The 26,232-nt window shown below is 36.8% G+C and overlaps 1 protein-coding gene and 1 non-coding gene across 2 annotated transcripts; both read left to right on the top strand.

Moving 5' to 3' along the window:
• The first annotated feature begins 9,102 nt into the window (after positions 1 to 9,102).
• Positions 9,103 to 10,059, top strand: LOC126011421 (olfactory receptor-like protein OLF3). Its single transcript, XM_049775196.1, has one exon. The coding sequence runs from the start codon at positions 9,103 to 9,105 to the stop codon at positions 10,057 to 10,059; it is 957 nt and encodes a 318-aa protein (XP_049631153.1).
• Positions 10,060 to 22,269: 12,210 nt separating this feature from the next.
• Positions 22,270 to 22,400, top strand: LOC126032482 (small nucleolar RNA SNORA51). The gene has a single exon (XR_007503873.1). It is a non-coding gene; the product is annotated as a small nucleolar RNA SNORA51 (small nucleolar RNA).
• Positions 22,401 to 26,232: the final 3,832 nt, after the last annotated feature.

The following is a 26,232-nucleotide window of genomic DNA, read 5'->3' on the forward strand; positions in this document are numbered from 1 at the left end:
TTCAGACTTTTTGATATGTGCTATTCTCAATGGCATAATATTATGTCTCATTGTCACTTGAATTGTATGTCTCTAATCATGAGTGATGATGAGCACTTTTTAATATGTCAGTTCGCCATTTGTATGTCTTCACTGGGCAAGTTAATCTCTTTGCCCCACTTTTGAATGCGATTATTGGATTTTTATTGTTGTTGTTGTTGTTGTTATTTGTTGAGTTTTGTAAAGTGCTCTATAAACCATCTTTAGAGTAAATGCTTTAACTTTTGAGTATACTTATTTTAAATACCCATGTGTTAGTTTTTATAATAGTCAGATCTAATTCTAGATCTTATCTGTGTTCATTTCTCCCAAAAACATGATGACGTTTTCTTTTTTACTTTTCTTTGGCATTTTATTTTTGTTGAAAGCCAGACATTGTGCATTTGATAATATTGTCTGAACTAAGCAGTATTATGCTTTACAATGAAAACATCACTTTATTTAATCTGTAGTGTAAGATGTGTGACTAAGTAATTCAGGGATTATGCTGAATAAGAGTTTTGTTGTATCAGTGTTTATCTTAAATGCATTGATAATGCCAATTTTATTTAGCATTATTTAAACTTAGGATAAGATGTTCCTTTAGAGCTTTTTTGGCATTGTTATTCTGTTCTTAGTTGAAGCTATTCCTATGAGAGTGTTCCTTTCCAAGGGGATTCACCCCCATGCTATTACTTATTCCTTAATTCTTGCTAGAGGGTGAGTATTGATCTCTATAATCCTGTTTCTAACTCAGATGTGGGGTGATAATTCATTTCTTTTTCTCAAGTCTGAGGCTTTTTCAATGATCTTGTCCCTTCTCCATCTTTAGGAATAACTCAGAGTCCAGACCCAGAGCAGTTTCCTGTCTAGTGAAAACCTAAGCATTAAGGATTTTTCTTTTTCCCTTCCTTAGGAGTGAGCTTTTATCTGTCTCAGAGGAAAACAGAGCTTGATGTTCTTCCCTTATTGTATTTAGGATTTTGTTTCATAAGGGACACAGGCTTGGTGATGTGCATGTGCCTTCTGCTTACAACACATGCTGTAGCTACTTCCCCTTGAGATGTATTATGAAGAAGACTGCTGATTTCTACAATCCCCCAAAGTCTTCTTGTTACTTTTCTAAGAGCATGTGGAAAGACTTGAAAACAGGTGAAAACTCCTATTGTATAATGGCTCCTAATATGCCCATTTAATGCCTGTTAGCATGCTGAGCTATTCTTCCAGGCTTAGTCCCGTAATACTTTCATATTCTGGCAAAAGGTAAGGCAGACATTACCTTCAGCTAAGAGAAGATCTCTCTTGAGGTTCATATCTTCCCAAAAGTATAGTTAATTCTGTATAGTTGGTGTCCTGTGTCCAAGTCTTCTAAGGATTTCAAGATTATTTATGATTTTATATGATTTTGTAGATTATCTGGTATTTTGTTGTTTATAATGTGGTTGATTTTTATTATGTGATTATACATTTTATTTTATTTTTATTTATTTATTTTTTGCCTTTTGGGCCACACCCAGTGATGCTCAGAGGTTACTCCTTGCTATGCACTTGAAAATTGCTCCTGGCTTGGAGTACCAGATGAGACACGGGGTTACCTAACTGCGGTTCATCCTAGGTTAATGCATGCAAGGTAAATGCCCTACTGCTTGCGCCACCACTCTGGCCCCGGGGTTCTACATTTTAAAGAAATTCTAGGAAAAGCTAAATTACCCTTTAAGGTATATTTTAATAAATAAAGTAAATAGAAATATGTTGCAATATTCAGATAGGTATTCTAGTATTTCTTTAATTCTATTAAAGAAAAATAATTTCCTTTAATCCAAGAGATTTTTTCCATTATCTGAAAGCTACTTAAATTATGTGAGTATATTTGGAAGAAACAAAGTGGTATATTGAACCCTTGAATTCAAGGTTAATATTAGTGTGAATTTCATAAAGGAACGATTTCAATTTATAGGATTTTTATTTATTTATTTAGTTTCAGACCCACTGGTATACCGAGCTTGCTCCTAGCTCTGCACTTAGGGATCATAGTTAGCGTCAGACTATAGGGGATGCCAGGAATTAAACTCAGGTTGGCTGTGTGCAAAGTCAAGCATACTGCTTACTGTACTATTTTACACAACTATTTCAATTTTTATATTGACTCTTCTAAGGTAAATTTTCTGGGAATAATAATGAATATTTTATTTTTGAATAATTTCAGGCACTGTAATATGGATTTGGTTAACATGAAGAAGAATCAGGAAAAAAATAGGTTTGGTGACTTTGAAGCTCCATCATTTGAAATATATGGCTTGAAGAACTTTGATCACTCATTTTGAAAGTAGGTAAGGGTAGAAAAGTATTCTATTTTATTTATTAATTTTAGTAAGTGGAGAACACAAACCTAGGTGCCCACTACCACAGACAATGCTGACAAGTATCACACATGTGGAGAAATTTCAGCATCACCACATCTGAAATGAAATGAATAAGCTTTATATTGTGAAATAGGGTTTTGTGATCATGGTATTATTCCTACCAGGTAAATATAGAATAAGTATTGTAATAAAAAGTTAATGTGATAGTTTTTTATTAAATAAAATGCTCCAGTAGGTCTCTGTTCTGTTTTGTTATTTTTAAGAAACATCTTATGTGCTCATTAAAATATAGTTTGTTGGACCCAATTTGTCAGATTTTGATTTGTAAGTTTACGTGCAATGTAAGTTTTGGGTGGAATCATACAAGTTACATGATAATTAAGAATTAAATTTAAAATAATAGAGGTCATCAGTATTAATCATGGAAAGAAAAGATCCATATGTCAAGAATTTTATAATAAGAGTTGATATAATGTGAGTGACAGATGATGAGTGAGATTTTGCTAGGTTTTGAGTAGGCAGAAAGGTTAATAGAGACTTTATTTAGGATGAGGTTTAATGTGTGTGTGTGAGCATGTGTGTGTGTGTGTGTGTGTGTGTGTGTGTGTGTGTGTGTGTGTGTGTGTGTGTGTGCTGCTTAGGTGTTACTACTGGTAAGCTTAAGGGACAATATGGGATGCCAAAGATCGCAACTGGGTTAGCGCTTGCTAGAAAAATGCCCTCCCACTGTGCTATCTTTCTGGCCTCGAGGAGCTTACCATTTTTATCTGAAGAAGAGTTGAATAAAAGCATCAGTAATGTGAAATGAATTTTTTCCAGGTTTTCTTACAATTCTCTCAGTTCTATGAGTTTAGAAGTTGAAATGATCTCTGGTTGAAAAATTACCTAACACTGCAGTGCTTTGTTGTAGGTTGAAGAATATGGAGGAGAACAGCTTTCCACAAGAAGATGATGTCAGCATTGAGGCCCTACCATTTAGACTTAGGAGTGGATACAATAATTAACACCCTGTAATAAGTTTGTCAGGGGAATAGTGAGCTTCTTTCCAGCACTTTCCCTCACAGTCTGAACTAGTCCCAGGAGAACTCTTAACCTAAGATCACTAGGAGTCTGGGAACCCACTCATGTTGGAAATGGGGCACTCTTAGACTATCACAACCCCAGATTAAAGTAGAGACAGTAATTTGGTCCATAATCAATGTTTGAGAACTTTTTAGAGAGGTGCCAAGAATGTGGGTACAATTGGAGCCTTATAGAGAGGATAACAGATTTGATTGGTGGGACAATGGGTCAGAGATCTGAACCAAGAAAGTTGAAATAGTCTCACTCTAACTAGTATAGAGAATTTAATAAATTAATTATGCTTTACAGAGTCAAAGACTGAGATACATTTAATTACGTTTTGGTTTCATGAGTTTTTTTTTTCAGTATAAAATAGTGGAATGAAAACAAAGCAATTAAGTATTAGAGCTGGTTTTCTATAGATAAATTATATATTTTTGAGTGAGTAAGCAGAAAAACTCATATTATTTAAATAATTAGTTGTATATTTATATTCTGACATTATAATATATTGTATTTCCAGGTAAATTGTAAATCACTGTTATTATTTTTAAATAATTTTCCTAAGAACGTTTGTACAAAATATCTGTATTTTTAATTCAATTTTTATTGAAATGGTTAGATATGTTATTCAACTTTATAAACACTAAGAATGTGAACTGAATCTAGATAGATATATTCTTGCCTCTCACACAAGATTGATTTCTCTAGAAGGGCTGTATAAATTATTTTGTGGATACTTGCTTGATGGAAAAATTATATTGTAAACAAATGTCCTAATTAACCTTTAGGGGATAGATTATATAAAGAAGTAAAATTTATTGCATTACATAATGACAAAGTATATCATCAAAGGTTTACTTCCTATTCCTACTTTTCACATCAGTGAACAAAATCCAGACACAAGGTTGATAACAAAACCCCACTATGAACAACAAATTCACTCTCAGGATATAAAGCCATCTTTGAAGCATCTTATACTTGAGGGGCTTTGGATCCTAAGTAATTAGGTTGATACAAATATGCCTGCCCATAATGGATGCATTAGTGCATATAACCTCCAAATATTCAGCCACAAATATTCTTCTTGAAAGGAAGCTATCATTCTATTAATAAATGAGTTGAATGAAAGTGTGGTGTTAATCTATCTTTACCAGCTCAATTTACCTTTATGTACTTGACTTCCTGGTTCATGACTTATATCTTTCAGCCAGACATGGCCCCTTCAATAAGAAGGACAATATGATTAAGATTCCACAAAGTGTTAAAGAAGATGATACAGAAATGCAGGGAAAAAAAGCTTTTTGTTGATTACTGCTAAGTTATAGAGCTTCATCTTTAATGGAAGACAAGGATAATTAATTCCCTAGCCTCACCAAGCTTCACATTAAAATTTTGAGACTGATTTGATGTTTGTCTCACCTCATACTCTTCAAATTAGATTGAATCGAGTGAAAGGACTATTATTCTTAACTAGAACATACATTTGGAAGTTAAGTTAATATAGAATCCTTCTTTAGAATGCATATACATCCTGGGTATTTTTGAACCAATAGCTTTCTCTCTGAAAGTTGGATGATAGAAAGAAATTAATGAAGCATTCATTCAATATTTTAATGATCATTGTTAGTTTTAAATGTTAAATAATTTTAAATGCTCTTGTGGGTTAATGTTAAAATATGGCAGTGAGTTTAAAAGGGTTTAGCATCTATGTATCAAGTCTTAAAATCTTTTTTTGCGAAAGAAGCCAAACACTTGTAAAAAAAAAAGTCATTTATTTATTTGTTTATTGCCTATATTTGGTAGTGCTTGGGGCTTAATCCTGGTTCTTCATTCAAGGATTGCTTCTTTAGGGCTTGGAAAACCACATATGTGGCGTCAGAGATTGAAATCAGAGAAATTCCCTAATATATATATATATAGTATACTACTACCTACTATACCTACTCCAAACCCAACATCAAACTTTTTAAAGTAACGGTCTATAGAGCAGCAATAACAACTAAATATGATTTTAGTTTTGTTAGTTATATTTTAACATCTTTTGAGCATTTATAAAGAAGCACAAGTAATTATCTGTTGAGTTTCCAATGTTTGAAATACTATGTCTACTCATTCTGTGCCACTCAACTTTTTCCTGATGACCAGTTTCTCATAGTTCTTCAAGACTGTATTGATATATATAGTTTAGAAATATGGTAAAGATTTTGAAGAATAAGAGTTCATTTTTTGTTGAGAAACCATATCATCACTTGGAGAGATATACTTTATTCCAAGAGCACTGAAAACATGCAATGGTAGGTCCTTCATCAGAGAGAGTCATTGTTCATTGTTTAAATAGAAGATTAGTTGCAAATTCTTTATTTCTAGGGTTCTAAAGTACCAAATGTTTATAAATATTACTTAAAATCACTATCTGAGAAACTTTTTTTGGGGGGTGGGGGAAGAAGGCTGTAATACCTGAAGGTGTTCAGGAAGTACTCTGACTGCATTCTGCAGTCATTCCTGGCAGTGCTCAGGGTAACTAAATATATGGTTCCAGGGCTCAAACCTGGTTGACATAATTTAAGGCAAGTGCCTACCAACTGTACTATTATTCTGGTTCACTTTCTGAGAACTTTCCATCAAATATATATTTAATTTAATGGATAATTTGGCTTCCCTGATATTTTTCTTAAAATAGGTATAATTGGGGCCTGAGCAGTGCACAAGCAGTAAGGTGTCTCTGCCTTGCCCACGCTAACCTAGGACAGACCATGACTCGATTTCCTGGCATACCATATGGTCCCCCAAGACAGGAGCAATTTCTGTGTGCATAGCCAGGAGTAATCCCTGAGTATCACTGAGTATGGCCCAAAAACAAAATAAAACAAAAAAGGCATTATTATGAGCAACATAGTATTATGGGCATTTATACTGAAAGAAAAGTCTTAGATATTTCATTGTTTATTTCATTGATTTTAAGTTAATTATATTTATAACACACAACAGGATGGCTTTATTTACATATAGACAAAATTATTATTAGTCAAGGTAATTAAAATATTTTGCCACCTACTATCCTTTTGGGGATGATAATCACCTAAATAAAGTCCCTTAAATTGTCTAATATTGAACATATTATTAACTATAGGCTCTATGCTATCCATTAGCTCTCTGACACTTGTCCTAAAAACAAGAACCTTTAATACTTTAACCCACATATTTTTTTTACCTCTAATTACTTTCACCTGGTAATAACTACTTTTCTAAATCTCTTTTGTATATGACCTTTTTTTAAGTATTTAGCAAATATAGGTGAAATAATGCATTTTACTTTTAGGCTATTTTATTAATATAATGTCCTCTAGGTTTACACATGCTGTTGCAAGTCACAGAATTGTCTTCTTTTCTTTTCTATTCTTTTTTTTTTTTTTTTTTTTTGCCTCTTGGGCCACACCTGGCGATGCTTAGGGGTTACTCGTGGCTATGCACTCAGAAATATCTCCTGGCTTGGGGAACCATATGGGACTCCGGAGATTGAACCATGGTCCATCCTAGGTTAGCTCATGCAAGGCAAACGCTCTACCACTTGCTCTACCGCTCTGACTCCTGCCTTCTTTCCTAAGGCTTAAAAAACTCCATTGAATTTATATGTCTGACCATTTATCCGTTCATCCCTGGGAGAACACCTACACATTTCCATTATCATGAATAATGTTACAATTAATCTAGAACTGCAGACATCTCATCAAGGTATTTTTTATTTGCTTTTTATATATACCAGGAGTGAGAGTGCTGGACATATGCTAATTATAATTTTAATTTTGATTTGGTGCTATGCTTAGGTGTTCAAAGCTCACTCTTGGCTCTGTGCTCAGGATTATGAAGCCCATAAGTGATACTGAGGATTGAACTAGAGTCAACTTCATGGAAGACAATAAATTTAAATTTTATTATAGTTAAGCTAATATTTTTACAATGTTGTTCAAACTAATGGCTAAACATCAGTACAATTCTCAAGCCCATGACTTGCCAATTTAAGAACAATGTTAATGTTTTGTTGTTGAGATATTTTAGATACTGACTTTATCAGGGTTATAGTTAGAAGCTTTTTATAACTTAAAAATTATCTTTATTTTGTTCTTTCCTTTGCTGAGAATATATTTTTAATTTTATGCAGTCCACTAAGCCCTTGGTGTTTATGTGCCTAAAATAAATTTTATAGCAAATGTCAAATCCCACCTTGATATTTTGTTTTAAATATCTTTTTAAAAATATCTTTTTAAAAATCTTTATTTAAGCAGTATGATTACAAGTATGTTTGTAGTTGAGTTTCAGTCGTAAACAGAATACCTCATTTAACTTAATTGTTTTTCATTTATTCTTGCCTCTGGTGTCATGCTATTCTTTCCTTAATGAGTGGTTTCTTTACATTTCATTTTTATTAAACTTTTATTATAGTTAATGTAATATATTTACAATATAATTGAAATTTAGTGTTTTTGTACACAGTTAACTAACCTCACCACCACCAAAGTGCCCACGACCCTCCACCCATACACCATTGACTACGCCCCAACCCATCTGGTATTCGGTATGTATTTTGAGAAGGTAGATTCTTTGATTCACCTATAGATTCTATATTATGCTCAACTCATTTATACGCCTTTTATTGGGGGGTACACACCAATTAGTGCTCAAGACTTACTCATAGTTTTGGCTTTGCCCTCAGAAACTATTACTGAATGGTTTAGGGACCATTGATGGTATGCAAGGCAAACACCCTACATGCTGTACCATAGCTTTAGTCCCTGTGCTTATTTTTATGATAGTTCTATGTGGCCAGTGACTACACCCTGTAATAATTAGAAATAAATAAACTGTTATTCCTTCTACTCCTTTATTTCTCAAGGTTGATTGGACAATGTGGGAACTTTAGGCGATCCATATGTGTTTTAGGCTCATTTATTTATTTTAAAATGTAAAAATACCATTTGAATTTTGACAGCTATTACATTGCATGCACATACAAAATATTATTCAATTAATATTTTCTTTAATTTTTTATTTTAGCATTTTATAGTTTTATTCTATACATGTTTCATCTCCTTAATTAAATTGAAGTGTATTTAATTCTTTTGATGTTATCACAAGTTGAATTAAAACACCCTTTCTAGAAAACTAATTACTGGTAAATAAAAACATGAAATTAGTTTTGATTGCTCAGTTTTATCCTGCAACATTTTTACTTTAATTTAATCTGATATATTAATTATATGTATCTGCATGTATTATCATATAACTCAGAAACAGGAATATTTTTAATTTTTCTTTTCTGATTAGTCTTTTGTTCTTTCTTTTGTTTGTTGTTCTTGTTAGTACTTCTAAAGAACTTAAATTGGGCTGGTTTATCTTCAGGGTTTAATAGAGTTTTCTTGGGATTGAAACATATATTTATAAAGATTCTTGCCTGTTCTGATGATTTATAGTAGATATAAAATATAGTGGAATTAATCCTATCTTCATGGTTAATTAGTGATATTAAAATATGTCTGAGACTGTTAAATACTAAGCACATATTCATTATTTTTGAAACATCAATATATACAATACTGTTGAATTCATTGGTTCTGTTATTTCTGATTCTCTATGCAGATTATAAATCTCATATTTTCAAATGGCAACAGATAACCAGACTTGGGTGAGAGAGTTTATTCTCTTGGGTCTGTCCAGTAACCAGAACACTCAAATCTCTCTCTTTGTCCTGTTTTTTATTATGTACCTGGTAACAGTCCTGGGAAACTTCCTCATTGTTCTTCTGATAAGACTGGACAGCAGGCTCCACACCCCCATGTATTTCTTTCTTACCAATCTTTCCCTTGTTGATGTCTCTTATGCCACGACTATTGTTCCTCAGATGTTGGTACATTTTCTTGCAGCACATAAAGCAATTCCATTTGTAAGTTGTGCTGCCCAGTTATTTTTCTCCCTCTCTTTGGGTGGGATTGAATTTCTTCTACTTACAGTGATGGCTTATGATCGCTATGTGGCTGTGTGTAACCCACTGCGATACTCAGTCATCATGCATGAGGGGCTGTGTACAAGATTGGCCATTATTTCCTGGGTCAGTGGTTCTGCCAACTCTCTAATGCATACTGCTATCACCTTTCAGTTGCCCATGTGCACAAATAAATTCATTGATCACATATCCTGTGAAACTTTAGCTGTGGTTAGGTTGGCCTGTGTGGATACTTCCTCCAATGAGATTGCAATCATGGTCTCTAGCATTATCCTTCTGATGACACCTTTCTGCCTGGTCATCCTGTCCTACATCAAGATTATCTCTGCCATCCTGAAGATTCGGTCCACTGAGGGAAGGAAGAAAGCTTTCCAAACTTGTGCATCTCACCTCACCGTGGTTGTCCTCTGCTATGGCATGGCCATTTTAACTTACATCCAACCCAGATCCAATCCCTCTGTACTTCAGGAGAAGTTGATTTCTCTCTTCTATGCCATTCTGACACCCATGCTGAACCCCATGATATACAGTCTAAGGAATAAGGAAGTCAAAGGAGCCTGGCAAAAACTATCAGCACAGTTATCTGGGCTAAACTCTAAATTAGCAACTGGATGACTTATGGTTATCACTTAAGAGAAAACTTGAATTCTGTGTTATTCTTTCAACTTAGATATTTCAGGTATCCAGCTCTTGGGAACCAAGGAGGATATTTGAAAAAATGTACTGATATGGATGGAAGTTGAGGGGCTGGGTTGAAGTATAGGATACTGGCATATTTTTATGTCACAATAATATGTTCTATGGTGTTAAACATAGTTATAACAAAATTTCTCAACCCTACTCAATCTTCCTTCTATGGCCTTAAAGTAATTAAGTTACTTAAAGTCACTTAGTTTACAATTATGGATTCATTGATGGATCTTACCTTAGAACACTGTTTTTATTTTAACTTGTCTATATTTGGTCAAAGGATACATCATCCATCAGGAGCAATGTGCATTTTTATACTCTATCATAAATTGAGTCATTCTGGAATGACTCAATTAGTGTTTTATATTAACTTAAATGTATGAGGCCATTGCATGCTAAGTAATTATGTAAATCAGTGTTTTGTATAGAGCATTGCTATGATGGCTGATTAAAATTTCTGTTATGAACCTTTATGTCTGCATATACAAACTCTGAGTTATAAAAATATTGTGTAAAGAAACACAAACCAATATTTATGTTTTTCTGTGGTAATAGCCAACTTTTATTTTAATTAATGACATTAGTGGATAAAGAATATGAAATTCAAATAATGTTAGATAGCATATGACTAATTTGGCAAGAAAAAATATTGTGTATACATATGGTAGTATTCAAAAGACACAACATTTTTAATCTGAAAATAAGCATTTTATCTAAAATAAAAACAGAATTAAAAGTGGTAGGATAAAGAAATAATTTAAGAAAAAAATTCCAAAGGAAAATCAACTAACAATAAAAAAAAGTCTTTGTGTGTGTTTTGAGTAGTAAGGAGAAATTTCTTTTTCCTAAAGATCTGACCCTTTCTATAAAAGGGCATATTGCATATTCAACTTAACTTTGAAAGCACACAATGTTCTATTCAGTATTATTAAATATAGTGAGCAACATTTTCTGTGAAGATACTGGTGAAGAATATCTGAGAAGATCATATGTGAATTTATCTGAAGATAAATGCAGATAAATCAAAAAATGGTTTTTACACAGGCCAATCATTAGTAAGGTAATTGAAATAGTAATTAAGTAGTTCCCTAAGAATAAGATTCCAAGACTATACAAATTTACAAGTAAATTCTATTAAACATTCAGAGAATAATTACTACCTTTGATCCTTAGACTCTTTCAAAACATCTAAAAGATGGGAATTCTCCCCAATGCCTTTTATTAAGCCAATATGCTCATTGCCAAAGCTGACAAAGATACCACCAAGAAAAAAACTAAAGACTAATCTCACTTATTTACATGGACTCAAAAATCCTTAACAAAATCTTACCAAACCAAATACAACACATCAAGAAGATTATACATCATCATCAAGTGGGTTTCATCTCAGGGATGCAAGGATGATTCAGCATATGCAAATCAACCAACATCATACACTACATCAACAAAAAGACAAAACCACATGATCATATAAATTAAATGCAGAGAAGGCATTTGATTCATTCATGATGAAAACACTCTACAAAATAGGGGTGGAATGACAATTTTTCAAGATAATTACAGCTATTACAGATAATGTAAGATAATATATAATATTTGTAATAATATTATATATCATTTTATTATATATATAATAATATATCTTATATATAAGATATCATAATATATAATGTATCCAAAATGTAAGGTTATGAGTGGGTGCTAAGAATCAAAGACCACTTCCAATAATGCAAAGCACAAAAGGGAGTTTATTCGGCTAGCAGAGTTCCAGGTCTCATCCAAGTAAGGCAGACTTGACAAGGACCCCAGGTCAAATCTTCAAGCAGTTTATATAGAAATCACAAGCATTAAAAGAACAATTATTTCATTGTATAGATGTATTAATTCATCACTGATTTTTTGGCTCAACTCTGGTTGTCTAGGGACTCTGATTCAAACTCTGGCTGTCAAGGGATACTCTGATTTAAACTTTGGTTGCCGAGGAATATATTCTGATTCAAACTTTGGTTGTTAAGGAGCCTTTGGTTGTCAAGGGAGCTTTATCAAATAGAACATTCTGAGCTCACTCAATTCCTAGTTTCTCATTCCTGAGGGCATCAACTTTAGTTTTATTTCTAAGTTAACTCTCTCTGCCTTAAACTTTTAACCTGTCTCAAGAAGAACTACTTCACTTGGGTAAGTGATTGAAGCCAGGGGATCTTGGTTCTTACAATAAGAAGCCCACAGCAAACATTATCCTTAATAGTGAAAAATTAAAAGCATATTCACTAAGGTTAGGCACTAGGCAAGGCTGACACTGTCTCCACTTTTATTCAACATAGTATTAATAGGCCTAGCAATAGCAATCAGACAAGAGAAGGGAGTCAAAGGAATTCACTTAGGAAAAGAGGAAGTCAAACTATCTATATCTGCAGATGATATAATGCTATACATCAAAAACCCTAAAGATTCACAGCAAAGCTCCTAGAAACAATAAACCAATGCAGCAAAGTGGCTGGCTACAAAGTTAATACACAAAAGATAGTTGCATTCAAAGGAGAAAGAGACCAGAGTCCATACCATTTAAAATAGTATCTAAAACTATGGAGTACCTAGGAATCAACCTAGCAAGATAAGTTAAATACCTATACTATGAAAATACTCCAGAAATAAATTGAAGAGGACCTAAGGAATTGGAGGAATATCCCAAGCTCCTGGGTTGGAAGAATCAATATAATCAAAATAACCTCCTTACCTAAACTACTATATAGATTAAATGCAATCCCTATTCAAATTCAGACATCATTCCTTAAGGACAGACCAATCAGTTATAAAGTTAGTGTGGAACCACAAAAACTTAGGTTATCCAAATTCTATTAAAAAGAACAAGAGTGGCAGAGAGATAGCACAGCGGCGTTTGCCTTGCAAGCAGCCGATCCAGGACCAAAGGTGGTTGGTTCGAATCCCGGTGTCTCATATGGTCCCCCGTGCCTGCCAGGAGCTATTTCTGAGCAGACAGCCAGGAGTAACCCCTGAGCAATGCCGGGTGTGGCCCAAAAACCAAAAAAAAAAAAAAAAAAAAAAAAAAAAGAACAAGAAACTGGGTGGCATTTCTCTATCTAACTTGAAGCTTTATTACAAAGCCATAGCGATCAAAACACCATGGTACTGTAACAAAGACAGAGTCTCAGACAAATGGTCAGAATAGAATGTCCAGTGACATATCCGAAATATACAGGCAACTAATATTTGACAAAGGAGCCAAGTATTTGAAATGGAACAAAAACAGCCTCTTCAACAAATACTGTTGGAACAACTGGATAACCACGTGTAAGAAATTAAAGATTGATCCATACCTCACATCTTACACAAAGTCAACTCAAAATGGATTAAAGATCTTGAAATCAGACCCAAAGCTATAAAGTTCAAGAGGAAAATATAGGCGAGACTTACACTTCAAAAAAGTATTTGATGATAAGATGCCAATGTCAAGAGTTATGACATCAAACCTAAATAAATATGACTACATTAAACTAAAAATGTTTCTGTATGGCAAAAGAAACATGGGCTATAACTAGAAGACAGCAAACTAATTGGGAAATTTTTTTCTCTCAACACATTAATAAACTTTGATATCTAGGCTATACCAAGTACTCGCAAAGGCTGGGTCCACAAAACCTAAAAAATAAATCAAAAATGGAGAGAATAAATGAACAGACACTTCTCTAAGGAAGACCAACAGAAGATGGCCAACAGACACATGAAAATTTTTTATTATCACTTATCATTAGGGTAATCAAAATCAAGACAACAATGAGGTCTATCTTACACCTGTGAGGATGGCACATAACAAAAATAATGGGAACAATCTCTGTTGGCAGGTTGCAGTAAAAAAGGAACTCTTCATCCACTACTGGTAGGAATGATGCTTGGTCCAACCCTTATGGAAAACAGTATGGAGAGTTCTCAATAAACTCAAAATTAAACTATCATATGACCATCGATCTCTCTTTTGTGTAACTATCCTCTGGACAGATAAAATTTCATCCAAAAGAATGTATGTACACTGCTATTCATTGCAGCACTCAATACAAGAGCTAAGATTTGGAATCAATCTAGATGGCCAACAACATTTGAGTGGATCATGATGATGTGGTACATATACATAAAGCAATACTACATAGCTGTAAGAAAAGATGCAATCATACAATTTGCAGTAACATGATGGAACTAGAATATATTATGTTAAATGAAGTAAGCCAGAAGGAGGATAAATACAGAATGATATCACTTATATGTGGTATTCAGAATATCTGCCTGGACAAACGCAATGGTATAAATTGTAGATTCTCTGATCACCATAGGTGCTAGGGTATAGCGAGGAGAAGGAAACAAATCAAGCAAAAGAGGAGAAACAGAAAGCTTTTTACTCTCTTTTATACTACAAAGAAAACTTCAGCAAAGAAAATAGTTGTTTAGATTGAACAGGTGTTCAATCAACTTCTCACTACAGAGACCTATAATAATGTTCTAATGCGTTTATCTATAGAAAACAGGTGCAGAATGCATTTGGAAGTCAGAGACTCCAACTGCAGTCCTCACTATTAGTATATTTTAGTGACTTAATTTTATTATGTCTAAAAAAACTCTTCAACTACTTTGTCCACAGTAGTTTTTGGAGATATAAGCTGGTCACCCTAATTTTGCATTTTAGTGCTTTATCACATTAAATTCCTAATAAAGTGCTCATTATGATGATGTCTTGACAAAATATTTCAATTTATCCATTTCTTTTTTATTAAATTTGCTATTATGATTGAATGCTATGTCCATATAGAATACTGAGATAGGTAACTGCACACCAGAGACTTTTGTTAAAGCCCTATTCATTTAGTATATTTTTGTAAATTATTATTATTTTTCTTCAATTCAAGCTACATTACTATTATATCATAATGCCAGTTTCTTTTCAGGAAAGAACTCTGAATGTACAAGACACTGTAGACATACTACATGGGGTAAACTCATCTTATAGTGCTAGCTACCATATTGCTTAGTACTTCATATGTGAAAATTATGTTTATTCTAAAATGCTCCATGCACAATCTAACCTGAAAGCCTTACTTAGCAAGGTTTATGCTCACATTGATGAAGTGCCTAGAAATTGGAAAACCTTTCTCCCACTCATGTGCTGGCTTCATTTTTTTTAAGTGCTCTGACCCATCCTAAGGGTCAGTCCTCCAACAACAGCAGAGAAATAGATCTCTAATATCTATTAGTGAATGTGAGTATATGTGATAAATTCCTCTGTTTGTCTAATCTGTATTATACATAATCCCTGCCTATATTGTATATAGTCTCTGTTATATATTATCTCTCACTCCCTCTGCCCATTCACCACCTTATAAATCTTCTTCTACCCTCTCACCCAGTCAACCCTTTATCTCTTCCTAGTTAACCCTCTACTCTCAATTCTTAACCCCTCATGAACCGGAAACTTCCTCTTGATCCAGCAAGCTGTCACCAGGCTCTCAAAGCAAAAAGACATCCTCTCAGCCTGGGCCCAGAAAGAAGCAGCAGCCATGCTCCTCCTGTTTCATTCTATGCAGTCCTTTTTCTCCTACATCCCTTCACTGTGGACTGATGTTTGCTACTGGACTACAGCTTCAGAGGTACTGCCAGTTTGAAAATACTGCCTGATCCCTGATTACTGCAAACCATCTCTCAGGCTCCACAAAGCCATGATGTGAGATGACAATGTGCCCTGGATTCTATCACACACACACCCCCAGTCTATCTCAAAAGACTTAAAGGGAATATCTATATTTTTTGTATATTTCTGTAGTTGCATTTCCTTAATCATTATAATTCTTCGTGTTTATTTCCACATATAGAGGTAGCTACCTCCACCTCTTTTTCGGATCTGCTTCATAGGGAATTACAATAAAAAAGTCCTGTTTAGGGTATGAGTTCAGGTCATAGAGACCATAGGTTGTTATTTTTGCTCCCAAATGCACCAGTAATATCATAAGGCTTTGTTCCTTTTTGCAAGGGCACACTAATATAGGGAAATCTTATGTATAAAAAGTTCTTATTATAAATAGGCATAAGAATCCATAAATTTTATAGTGCAGGGTGCCTTCTACCCTGAATATTTGTCATGGGGACTTGTAGGCTAGGGGTCAGCAACCTGTGGCTCTTTTGAAGCTTTGCTGCTACTCCAACAGCAGGGCCAATAGCAGGGTGACGGATCTGTATCACTTACTTCTGCTGCCTCTAGACGCTCAAATAACTTACAAATTTGGGGGGCCTGATGAATTTTTTTTAAAAAAGGTAACTTGTTATTTTAACGTTTATTTCTATGAGGAGAAGTAATTCTGAGGGGTTCAAATAAAGAAATAATAAAAGAATTGATTACGCCTCTCTTATAATAATTTACAAGCCTGTGTGTGAAAATGAAGGTTACATCTTACAGCCCTGTTGTGCAGACACTGAGCACTAAGGTTCAGGAGCAAAAATCTCATTAAACAGGTAAATTAAAAAATTTTTTTTGGTTTTTGGGCCACACCCTATGACGCTCAGGGGTTACTCCTAGCCATGCACTCAGAAATCGCTCCTGGCTTGGGGGGCCATCTGGGATGCTTCTAGGTCAGCGTGTGCAAGGCAAATGCCCTACCGGCACCACTGCTCCAGTCCCAAATTAAATATTCTAATTGGCTATTAGTTTGCACAAATATATTTTACATTGTTAAATGAAAAGTTCTTCTTTTCTTCAGATCGACAACTAACTGCATGATCCGGTATATAGCATTAAGATAAAAAACAATGTATGCGGTGCTATATTTGTTTTAAATGTTGCAATGGTTTTGCGGCTCCAAGTTTTTAATTTTCCTTTGGAAATGAGTCCAAGTGGCTCTTTATGTTAAAGGTTGCAGACCCCTGACTTAGGCCCTAATTGATCGGACATTGACCATCCAACTCCCAACTCTGAATCTCAAACTTAGAACTGGCACAGTTTTTTGCATCAGCATCAGGAATCAGACCCCCCCCCCAACTCCCTGCTTCTGCACCAACTTGTTCCAAGGTAGGTTTATATGATATCCTGATGATTAGAAACAGCAACAAACTGATCTAAGGGCAGATTTCCCTACCTTGCCACCTGACGGTGAGATGAAATCAGAAGACGCTCTGTGACACACCAGCTTCATTCTAGGATCTGTGATAAAACCAAGATCTCTAATTATAGAAGACTATGACAACCACAACTAGCAGAATTTTTCCTGGAACCATCAAACAAGGCCTTGGGGTTGGACAACTAATATGCTCAGATCCTGTAGTTGGACTATGACAATATGCTTCATGGGTAAAGAAACCCTGTATCTCTTAAAGGAAATTTTCTTTCTAATTTCTCCAACATTTACTGGAACTATGCAAATCAAAACAAAACAAAAACAAAAACTTGCTATGTGCCATGCCACATCCCCTTTTAAAAATCTTATCTATATCTTCTAAATAAGGACTCACACTTTTTCATAGACCTTAGAACATGACTCATTTTGTTTTGCCTCATATTTCTATGTATTCCTACAAAAAAAGAAAAAAAAAGTCAGTGGGACCCAGGGTCCAAGTGATCTCACGTGCCTTGAGTGGGGGAAAAGGTCAGATCTAAACACCTGAGCCAAAGTTATTGACAATAGAATCAAGAGGTAGAAACTATAACAAGCTAATCACAAAATGGACCTGGTAACACTAGTAGTCTAGAGAGCAAAGGTTAGAGATATGGGATGCATGCTAAAAACTATTATGGAAGGAAGTCAACACTGGTGGTTGGAATAGTCGTAATTCACTGTCATTATATGCCTGAAACACAACTGTGAAAGATTTGTAATTCACAATGGTATCCATAAAGATAAAAAAAGGTGTTTTACTTATCTATGAAGAAAAATTAATGAGAGGCAGGAGGGGTCTGCCCCTGATGTGTGATTACCAACTGGGAGAGACTGAGAGGATCTGTCATCTTTGCATGTTTCTCTACTCTTCTGTCTCCCAAAACACTCCTGAGAGGACCAAGAAGGGCCCAGCAAAAACTCTCTCCTAGAGGTGTCCAAGCAGAAAGGCCAAGAAAAACTGAGTGAGTGAAAACTGGCTACCAGAGGAACCCCAGCAGAAAGGTAGATCCTTTGATCTGTGAAGGCAGGCAGGAGGGGTCTGCACCTGCTCTGAAATTATTAACTGGGACAGACTGAGGGGACCTGTCTCCTTTGTATGTTTCTCGACTCTTCTGTTTCCTGAAACTCTCCTGAGAGGGCCAGAAGGGCCCAGCAAAAACTCTCTCCTAGAGGAGCCCAAGCCAAAAGGCCAAGAAAGACTGAGTTAGTGAAAACTGGTTACCAGAGGTCTCCTGGCAGAAAGATAGATTCTTTGGACTGTGAAGGCATAAAGGAGGGGTCTTCCCCTGCTTTGAGATGACCAACTAGGAGAGAGTAAGGGGACCTGCCATCTTTGTATGTTTCTCTACTCTTCTGTTTCCTGAAACTCTCCTGAGAGGGCCAAGAAGGGCCCAGCAAAAATTGTCTGCTAGAGGAGACCAAGCCAAAAGGCCAAGAAAGACTGAGTGAATAAAAACTGGCTACCATAGGTGCCACAGCAGAGAGGTAGATACTTTGGTCTATGAAGGCAGAAAGAAGGGGTTGCCCCTGCTGTGAGAATACCAACCGGGAGAGACTGAGGGGACCTGTCATCTTTGCGTGTTTCTCTACTCTTTTGTCTTCTGAAACTCTCCTGAGAGGGCCAGAAGGGCCCAGCAAAAACTCTCTCCTAGAGGTGTCCAAGCCAAAACGTCAAGAAAAACTGAGTGAGCGAAAACTGGATACCAGAGCTGCCCCAGCAGAAAGGTAGATCCTTTGGTCTGTGAAGGCAGGCAGGTCTGCCCTGGCTGTGAGATTACCAACTGGGAGAGACTGAGGGGATATGCCACCTTTGTATGTTTCTCTACTCTTCTGTCTCCTGAAACTTGTTGCAAGTCAGACCCTGAAGAGGTTGACTGAGGGAGGGATGGAGGATGAGGTCTTTCCCCTCCAGCTTGGAGCACGTCTGCCACCCTATTCATCCAGCGGTTCTGAGGTAAAGCAGTGGGTAAACAGCTCGCAGTCAGGCAGGCTTGTGGAAATATTAGCTTTATTCGCTGGACAAGAATGAAGTCCAAAGCTTCAGCATCAGTTCCAGCCAAAAAGCCTTCCACCTTCCACAGACCCTTGTTTTTATTCCCCAGAATCAGGTACCACCCAATGGTGGGATCAGGTACCACCCAATGGTGGGAGAAGAATCAGGTACCACCCTAGGGTGGGGGCAGGATGCCAGGTCACACCCTAGGGTAGGGCACAATCAGGGTTCAGGGTAGGGTCAGTAACATAATAATCCCATAAAATGTTTACATACACAACAAAACTCTCCTGATAGGGCTAAGAAGGTTCAGCAAAAACTGTCTCCTAGAGGCGCCCAAGTTGAAAGGCCAAGAGAGACTGAGTAAGTGAAAACGAGCTATAAAGGTGATCCGGCAGAAAGGTAGATTACTTTTATTTTTATTCTTTCTTTCAAACAAAACCATATAACTTGAACCATCTTCTTCTGACTCACAAATTAAGGGAGAAATAATGGAGGGTACCAAAACCAAACAGTCATATGAGCATTGAGTAGAAATAAAAAAATGATAAGACTTAAACCAAATCTAAAGCCAACTACAACAGAATCAATACCCAATCTACAACATGCTAGACACAGAGAGGACAACTTATACTAACAGCATGGGGTATCAAGGAGGGGGATATAGGATGCATGCTGGGAACAGGGGTGGTGGGAGGACAACATTGGTGGTGGGAATGCCCCTCATTCAATGTCGCTGTGTACCTAAAATATTACTCTGAAAGATTTGTAATCCACTTTGGTAAAAATAAAAATTTTAAAAAACATCATGGTATTGGAATAAAGACAAACTCTCATATCAGTGGAATAGGCTTGAGTACTCAAAGAATAAATTCCAGACATACAATCACCTAGTTTTTGATAAAGGAGCAAGAAATCCTAAATGGAGCAAGGAAAGCCTTTTCAACAAGTGGTGTTGGCACAACTGGTTAGCCACTTGTAAAAAAGCAAACTCAGACTCCTAGCTAACATCATGTATGAAGGTCAAATCCAAATGGATTAAAGACCTCGATATCAGACCTGAAACCATAAAGTATATAAAGCAACACGTAGGTAAAAACACTCCATGACATTAAGACTAAAGGCCTTGTTATTTCCTTAAATCTCCCTATTTTTGGTTCCCTTTGTTGATCATTTTCTAATTTTATAAGCTGCATCATTAGGCTATTCAGGTATGCCCCTTCTTCCTGATGTGTGCTTGCAAAGCTATAAATTTTCCTCTCAGTACTGCTTTGGCTGTGCCCCATAGATTCTGATAATTTGTGTCTTCATTATCATTTGTTTCCAGGAAAGTTTTAATTTCCTCTTTGATTTCATCACAGACCCACTGGTTGTTTAGTAACAGGCTATTTAGTGTCCAGTTGTTAAAGCTTTTCTTGTGTGTGCCTTTGTAATTTACATCTAATTTCAAAGCTTTCTCATCAGCAAAGATAGCCTGAAAAATTTCTATCCTCTTAATTTTATGGAGATATGTTTTATGTACCAGCATGTGGTCTATCCTGGAGAATGAGCCATGTGCTCTGGAGAAGAATGTGTATCCAGGTTTCTGAGGATGGAGTGTCCTATATATATCTACTAGGCCTCTTTCTTTCATTTCTCTTCTCAGGTCTAATATATTTTTGTTGGGCTTCAGTATGGTTGACCTATCAAGCATTGAAAGATCCGCATTGAGGTCTCCCACAATTATTGTGTTATTACTGATGTCCTCTTTCAAATTTGTCAATAGTTGTATTAGATATCTTTCTGGTCTCTCATTAGGTGCATATATATTTAATATTGTGATTTCTTCCTGCTGTACATATCCCTTGATTAGTACATACTGTCCATCTTTATCCCTTACAACTTTTCTGAGTCTAATGTTTGCATTGTCAGGTATTAATATTGCCACCCCAGCTTTTTTAAGGGTGTTGATTGCTTGGATGATTTTTCTCCAGCCTTTGATTTTGAGTCTGTTTGTTCTGACTATTCAGGTGTTTCTTGTAGGCAGCAGAAGGTTGGGTTCATCTTTTTGATCCATTTCACCACTCTGTGCCTCTTAATTGGTCCATTTAATCCATTGACATTGAGAGAGATTGTCATGTGACAATGATTGTCATGTGAGTTAATGCCATATTTATTTATAAGATTGATGTGTCTGTTGGTCTCTCTTGTCTTAAAGTAGGCCTTTCAGTTTCTCCTTTAAGGCTGGCTTTGTATCTGTAAAATTTCTGAGCTGTTGTTTATCCGTGAAGTTATGGATCCTTCCTTCAAACCTGAATATGAGTTAATCTGGGTACATTATTCTAGGTGAAGCCTCCATTTCATTCAGTTTTGTCACAATATCCCACCACTGTCTTCTTGCCTTGAGAGTTTCTTGTGACATGTCTGTTGTAAATCTTAAGGACATTCCTTTAAATGTAATTTCCCTTTTGGATCTTGCTGCTTTCAATATCCTATCCCTATCTATGGGATTTGTCATTGTGACTAGGATGTGTCTTGGGGTGCTTTTCTTTGGATCTCTTCTAGCTGGTACTCTTCGGGCATGCGGGATTTGGTTGCATACAGTCATTATCTCTGGGAGATTCTTTGTAATGATGTTCTTGATTGTTGATTCTTGGGATTCACCTCCTGTGTTTCTGGGACTTCAATGGACTCCAATGATTCTTATGTTGTTTCTGTTGAATTTATCGAACATTTCTATTTTCATCTGTTCAAAATCTTCTTTGAGGTTCTTTTCAAATCTCTTTTGTTGTATAGAGTTATTATGCCTCTCATCTTCTAGCTGACTAATTCTTTCTTCAGCTGCTGCCTAGAGTACAGGCCGGTGTGGGGTCGGGGGGAAGGATACTTGGGATGGTCATGGGAATGTTGCACTGGTGAAGGATTTTATATATATATATATATATATATATATATATATATATATATATATATATATATATATATATATATATATATATATATATATAAAGATAAGTCCTCCCAATTCTTACCACAGGTTGTGTTCTTTATACCGACTGTATAGAAAGAGGAACAGTAAATGCACCCCATATAACACCTCATCACGGGCCCTTTGCCTGATCTGTATTGTGAATTGGCAGACAAAAAAAAAAGACTAAAGGCGGGGCCGAAGAGATAGCATGGAGGTAGCACATTTGCCTTGCATGCAGAAGGACAGTGGTTCAATCCTGGCATCCCATATGGTCTCCCAAGCCTGCCAAGAGTGATTTCTGAGCAGAGAGCCAGTAATAACCCCTGAGTGCTGCTGGTGCGACCCAAAAACCAAAAAAAAAAAAAGACTAAAAGTATCTTTAAAGAGGAAATAGCACTCTCCAAACAAGTGTAGGCAAAGATAAACAGATGGGAATATATTAAGCTGAGAAGCTTCTGCTTAATATAGTGCCCAGTAAATAGTACCCAAGATACAAGAACCACCCACTGAGTGGGAGAAACTATTTACCTAATATCCATCAGAAAAGGGCTAATATCCAAACTATGCAAGGCACTGACAGAACTTTACAAGAAAAAACCATCTAATCCAACCAAACAATGGGGAGAAGAAATGGACAGACACTTTGACAAAGAATACATATGGCCAAAAGGCACATAAAAAGTGCTCCACATCACTAATCATCAGGGAGATGCAAATCAAAACAACTATGAGGTTCTATCTCACACCACAGAGATTGGCACACATCAGAAAGAATGAGAACAAGCAGTGCTGGCTGGAATGTGGAGAGAAAGGAACTCTTATTCACTGCTGGTGGGAATGCCATCTTGTGCAATCTTTATGGAAAGTGATATGGAGATTCATCCAAAAACTGGAAATTGAGCATAAGATTCAGCTATACCACTTCTAGGGATATACCCTAGGAACACAAAAATACAATACAAAATCCCTTCCTCACACCTATATTCATTGTCGTGCTATTTACAATAGTCAGACTCTGGAAACAACCAAGATGCCCTTCAACAGATAAATGCCTAAAGAAATTGTGGTACATATACACAATTGAATAATATGCAGACGTCAGGAGAGATGAAGTTATGAAATGTTCCTTACATGGATGAATATGGAAACTATTATGCTGAGTGAAATAAGTCAGAGGGAGAGAGATAGATACAGAATAGCTTCACTCATCTATGGGTTTTAAGAAAAATAAAAGACGGAGTAAGAAATGGCTGGATGTGGGGGTTTCCAGGCAGAGTGCTGATTGCTCTACCTGCAGAGTCTCCACCCGGCTGTGCTTCTTCTGAGGAAACTGAGCACCGGAAGGGAGCCCTGTCCTACTCTTCTCTGTCTTTCCTGAACTCTGGAAGCTCTCCTCAGAGCCCTGGAGAGCGAATCCCAAAGAAACTACATTCGGAAGCTACCCAGCGAGCCAGTGAGTGAGTAAGAAATGGCTGGATGTGGGGGTTTCCAGGCAGAGTGCTGATTGCTCTACCTGCAGAGTCTCCACCCGGCTGTGCTTCTTCTGAGGAAACTGAGCACCTGAAGGGAGCCCTGTCCTACTCTTCTCTGTCTTTCCTGAACTCTGGAAGCTCTCCTCAGAGCCCTGGGAAGCAAACCCCAAAAAAACTACATTTGGAAGCTACCCAGCGAGCCAGTGAGTGAGTAAGAAATGGCTGGATGTGGGGGTTTTCAGGCAGAGTGCTGATTGCTCTACCTGCAGAGTCTCCACCCGGCTGTGCTTCTTCTGAGGAAACTGAGCACCTGAAGGGAGCCCTGTCCTACCCTTCTCTGTCTTTCCTGAACTCTGGAAGCTCTCCTCAGAGCCCTGGGAAGCGAACCCCAAAGAAACTACATTTGGAAGCTACACAGCGAGCCAGAAACTGAGCACCGGAAGCGAGCCCTGTCCTACCCTTCTCTGTCTTTCCTGAACTCTGGAAGCTCTCCTCAGAGCCCTGGGAAGCGAACCCCAAAGAAACTACATTCGGAAGCTACCCAGCGAGCCAGTGACTCTCCTCAGAGTCCTGGGAAGTGAACCCCAAAAATACAGCATTCTGAAGCTGCCCAGCGAGCGAGTGAAAACTACGCCTGACCAGTGGGGCACGACTGTGAAAAACTGTGAGTGCTGCCTGTGTGTGTCTCTCTGCTATCCTGTTGTGTGAACCTCCTGAGAGTGGGCTGAACAGAGGCTCCAGAAGGCACTTAGCTCCACTTCGCTATGCAGCCGTGCGCTCTTTCTAAAAAAAGAACACCATCACAAGAAGAAAAAAACCACACTAAGAACTGTGCTGGATCACAGAAGCAAGAATTTCTCTCCAGACTGTCTTCTCTGCTGCGTGCTCAGGCCTAAGATTTGATCCTGTGTGAGGCTTCATCCATGGAGGACTCCCCTACCTTGGAGGCAAGTCGGCCCATCCAGAAAGGGCGGAGCCAGAGAAGTGTGTTGCCTGCATCATATAACCAATGAATACCACCACAACACATAGAAAAACCCACAATACAAGTGTGACAATGGGGAAACAACGCAGGCCAGCATCAGACATAGAGAATGAAGATGACAATTCTGATGACCAGTTAACGACCAACCAACTAATCAATCTCTCAGATAAGGACTTTAGAGTAGCAATATGGAATATACTCAAAGAATTCAAAGAAACCATGAATAGAGTAGAACAGAACACTAATAAGAATCAAGAAAATATGAAGACAGAAATCACAAAACTCCAAACTGAAATAACATGTCAACTAACAGGCCTGAAAAAATCAGTAAACGAAGTGAATGACAAAATGGATAAGCTCTGGGACAGGGTATCAGAAGCTGAGAATAGACTTGGTGCTGTGGAAGATGAGATACATAACAATTCCATACAACAGGAGAGATTGAAAAAAAAACTTAAAACAAATGGACAATGCAAAAATTAGTCAAAGAATGGGAACAGATGAAAATAGAGGTCTATGATAAGATCAACAGAAACAACTTAAGAATCATTGGAGTCCCAGAGACCCAGGAAGAAAATTTCCAGGAAGAATCAACGGTCAAGAACATCATTAAAGAGAAACTCCCAGAGCTAAAGAATATATGTGATCAAATCCTGCATGCTCGAAGAGTACCAACCAAAAGAGACCCAAGAAAAACCACCCCAAGACATCCTAGTCACAATGACCAATCCCACAGATAGAGACAGAATTCTGAAAACAGCAAGATCAAAAGGGGAAATAACATTCAAGCAAGCATTCTTGAGATTTACAGCAGACCTGTCACCAGAAACACTTAATGCCAGAAAGCAGTGCTGGGATATTGTGACAAGACTGAATGAAATGAATGCTTCACCCAGAATACTATACCCAGCAAAACTACCTTTCCGGTTTGACGGAAGAATACATGGTTTCACAGACAAAAAACAGCTCAGAAACTTTACAGACTCAAAACCAGTCTTAAGAGAAAAACTGAAAGACCTAATTTAAAACAAGACTAACCAAAAGACACACCAAATTTCGATATAAAGATGGCGTTAAATCCCAGGACAATTCTTTCTCTCAACGTCAATGGACTAAATGCACCAGTTAAGAGACACAGAGTGGCTAAATGGATCAAAAAACTCAATGCAACCTTCTGCTGCCTACAAGAAATGCACCTGAATAGTCAGAACAAATATAGACTCAAAATAAAAGGCTGGAGAAAAGTTATCCAAGCAAACAACACCCATAAAAAAGCTGGAGTGGCCATACTAATATCAGATAATGCAAACTTTATACTCAGGAAGGTTGTAAGGGACAAAGATGGACATTTTATATTAATCAAGGGGTATGTAGAGCAGGAAGAAATAACTCTCCTAAACATATATGCACCAAATGAGGGGCCAGCAAAATATTTAAAACAACTGTTGACAAATCTGAAAAACAATATCAATAACAACACAATAATTGTGGGGGACCTCAACACTGCTTTGTCAACACTGGATAGGTCAACCAGACTGAAACCCAACAAG

The sequence above is a fragment of the Suncus etruscus genome, chromosome 1, assembly GCF_024139225.1.
Source record: "Suncus etruscus isolate mSunEtr1 chromosome 1, mSunEtr1.pri.cur, whole genome shotgun sequence".
Taxonomy (NCBI): domain Eukaryota; kingdom Metazoa; phylum Chordata; class Mammalia; order Eulipotyphla; family Soricidae; genus Suncus; species Suncus etruscus.

Bases quoted from the DNA above. Each gene is read 5' to 3' on its own strand.
- LOC126011421 (XM_049775196.1), top strand. From the start codon at position 9,103: ATGGCAACAGATAACCAGACTTGGGTGAGAGAGTTTATTCTCTTGGGT.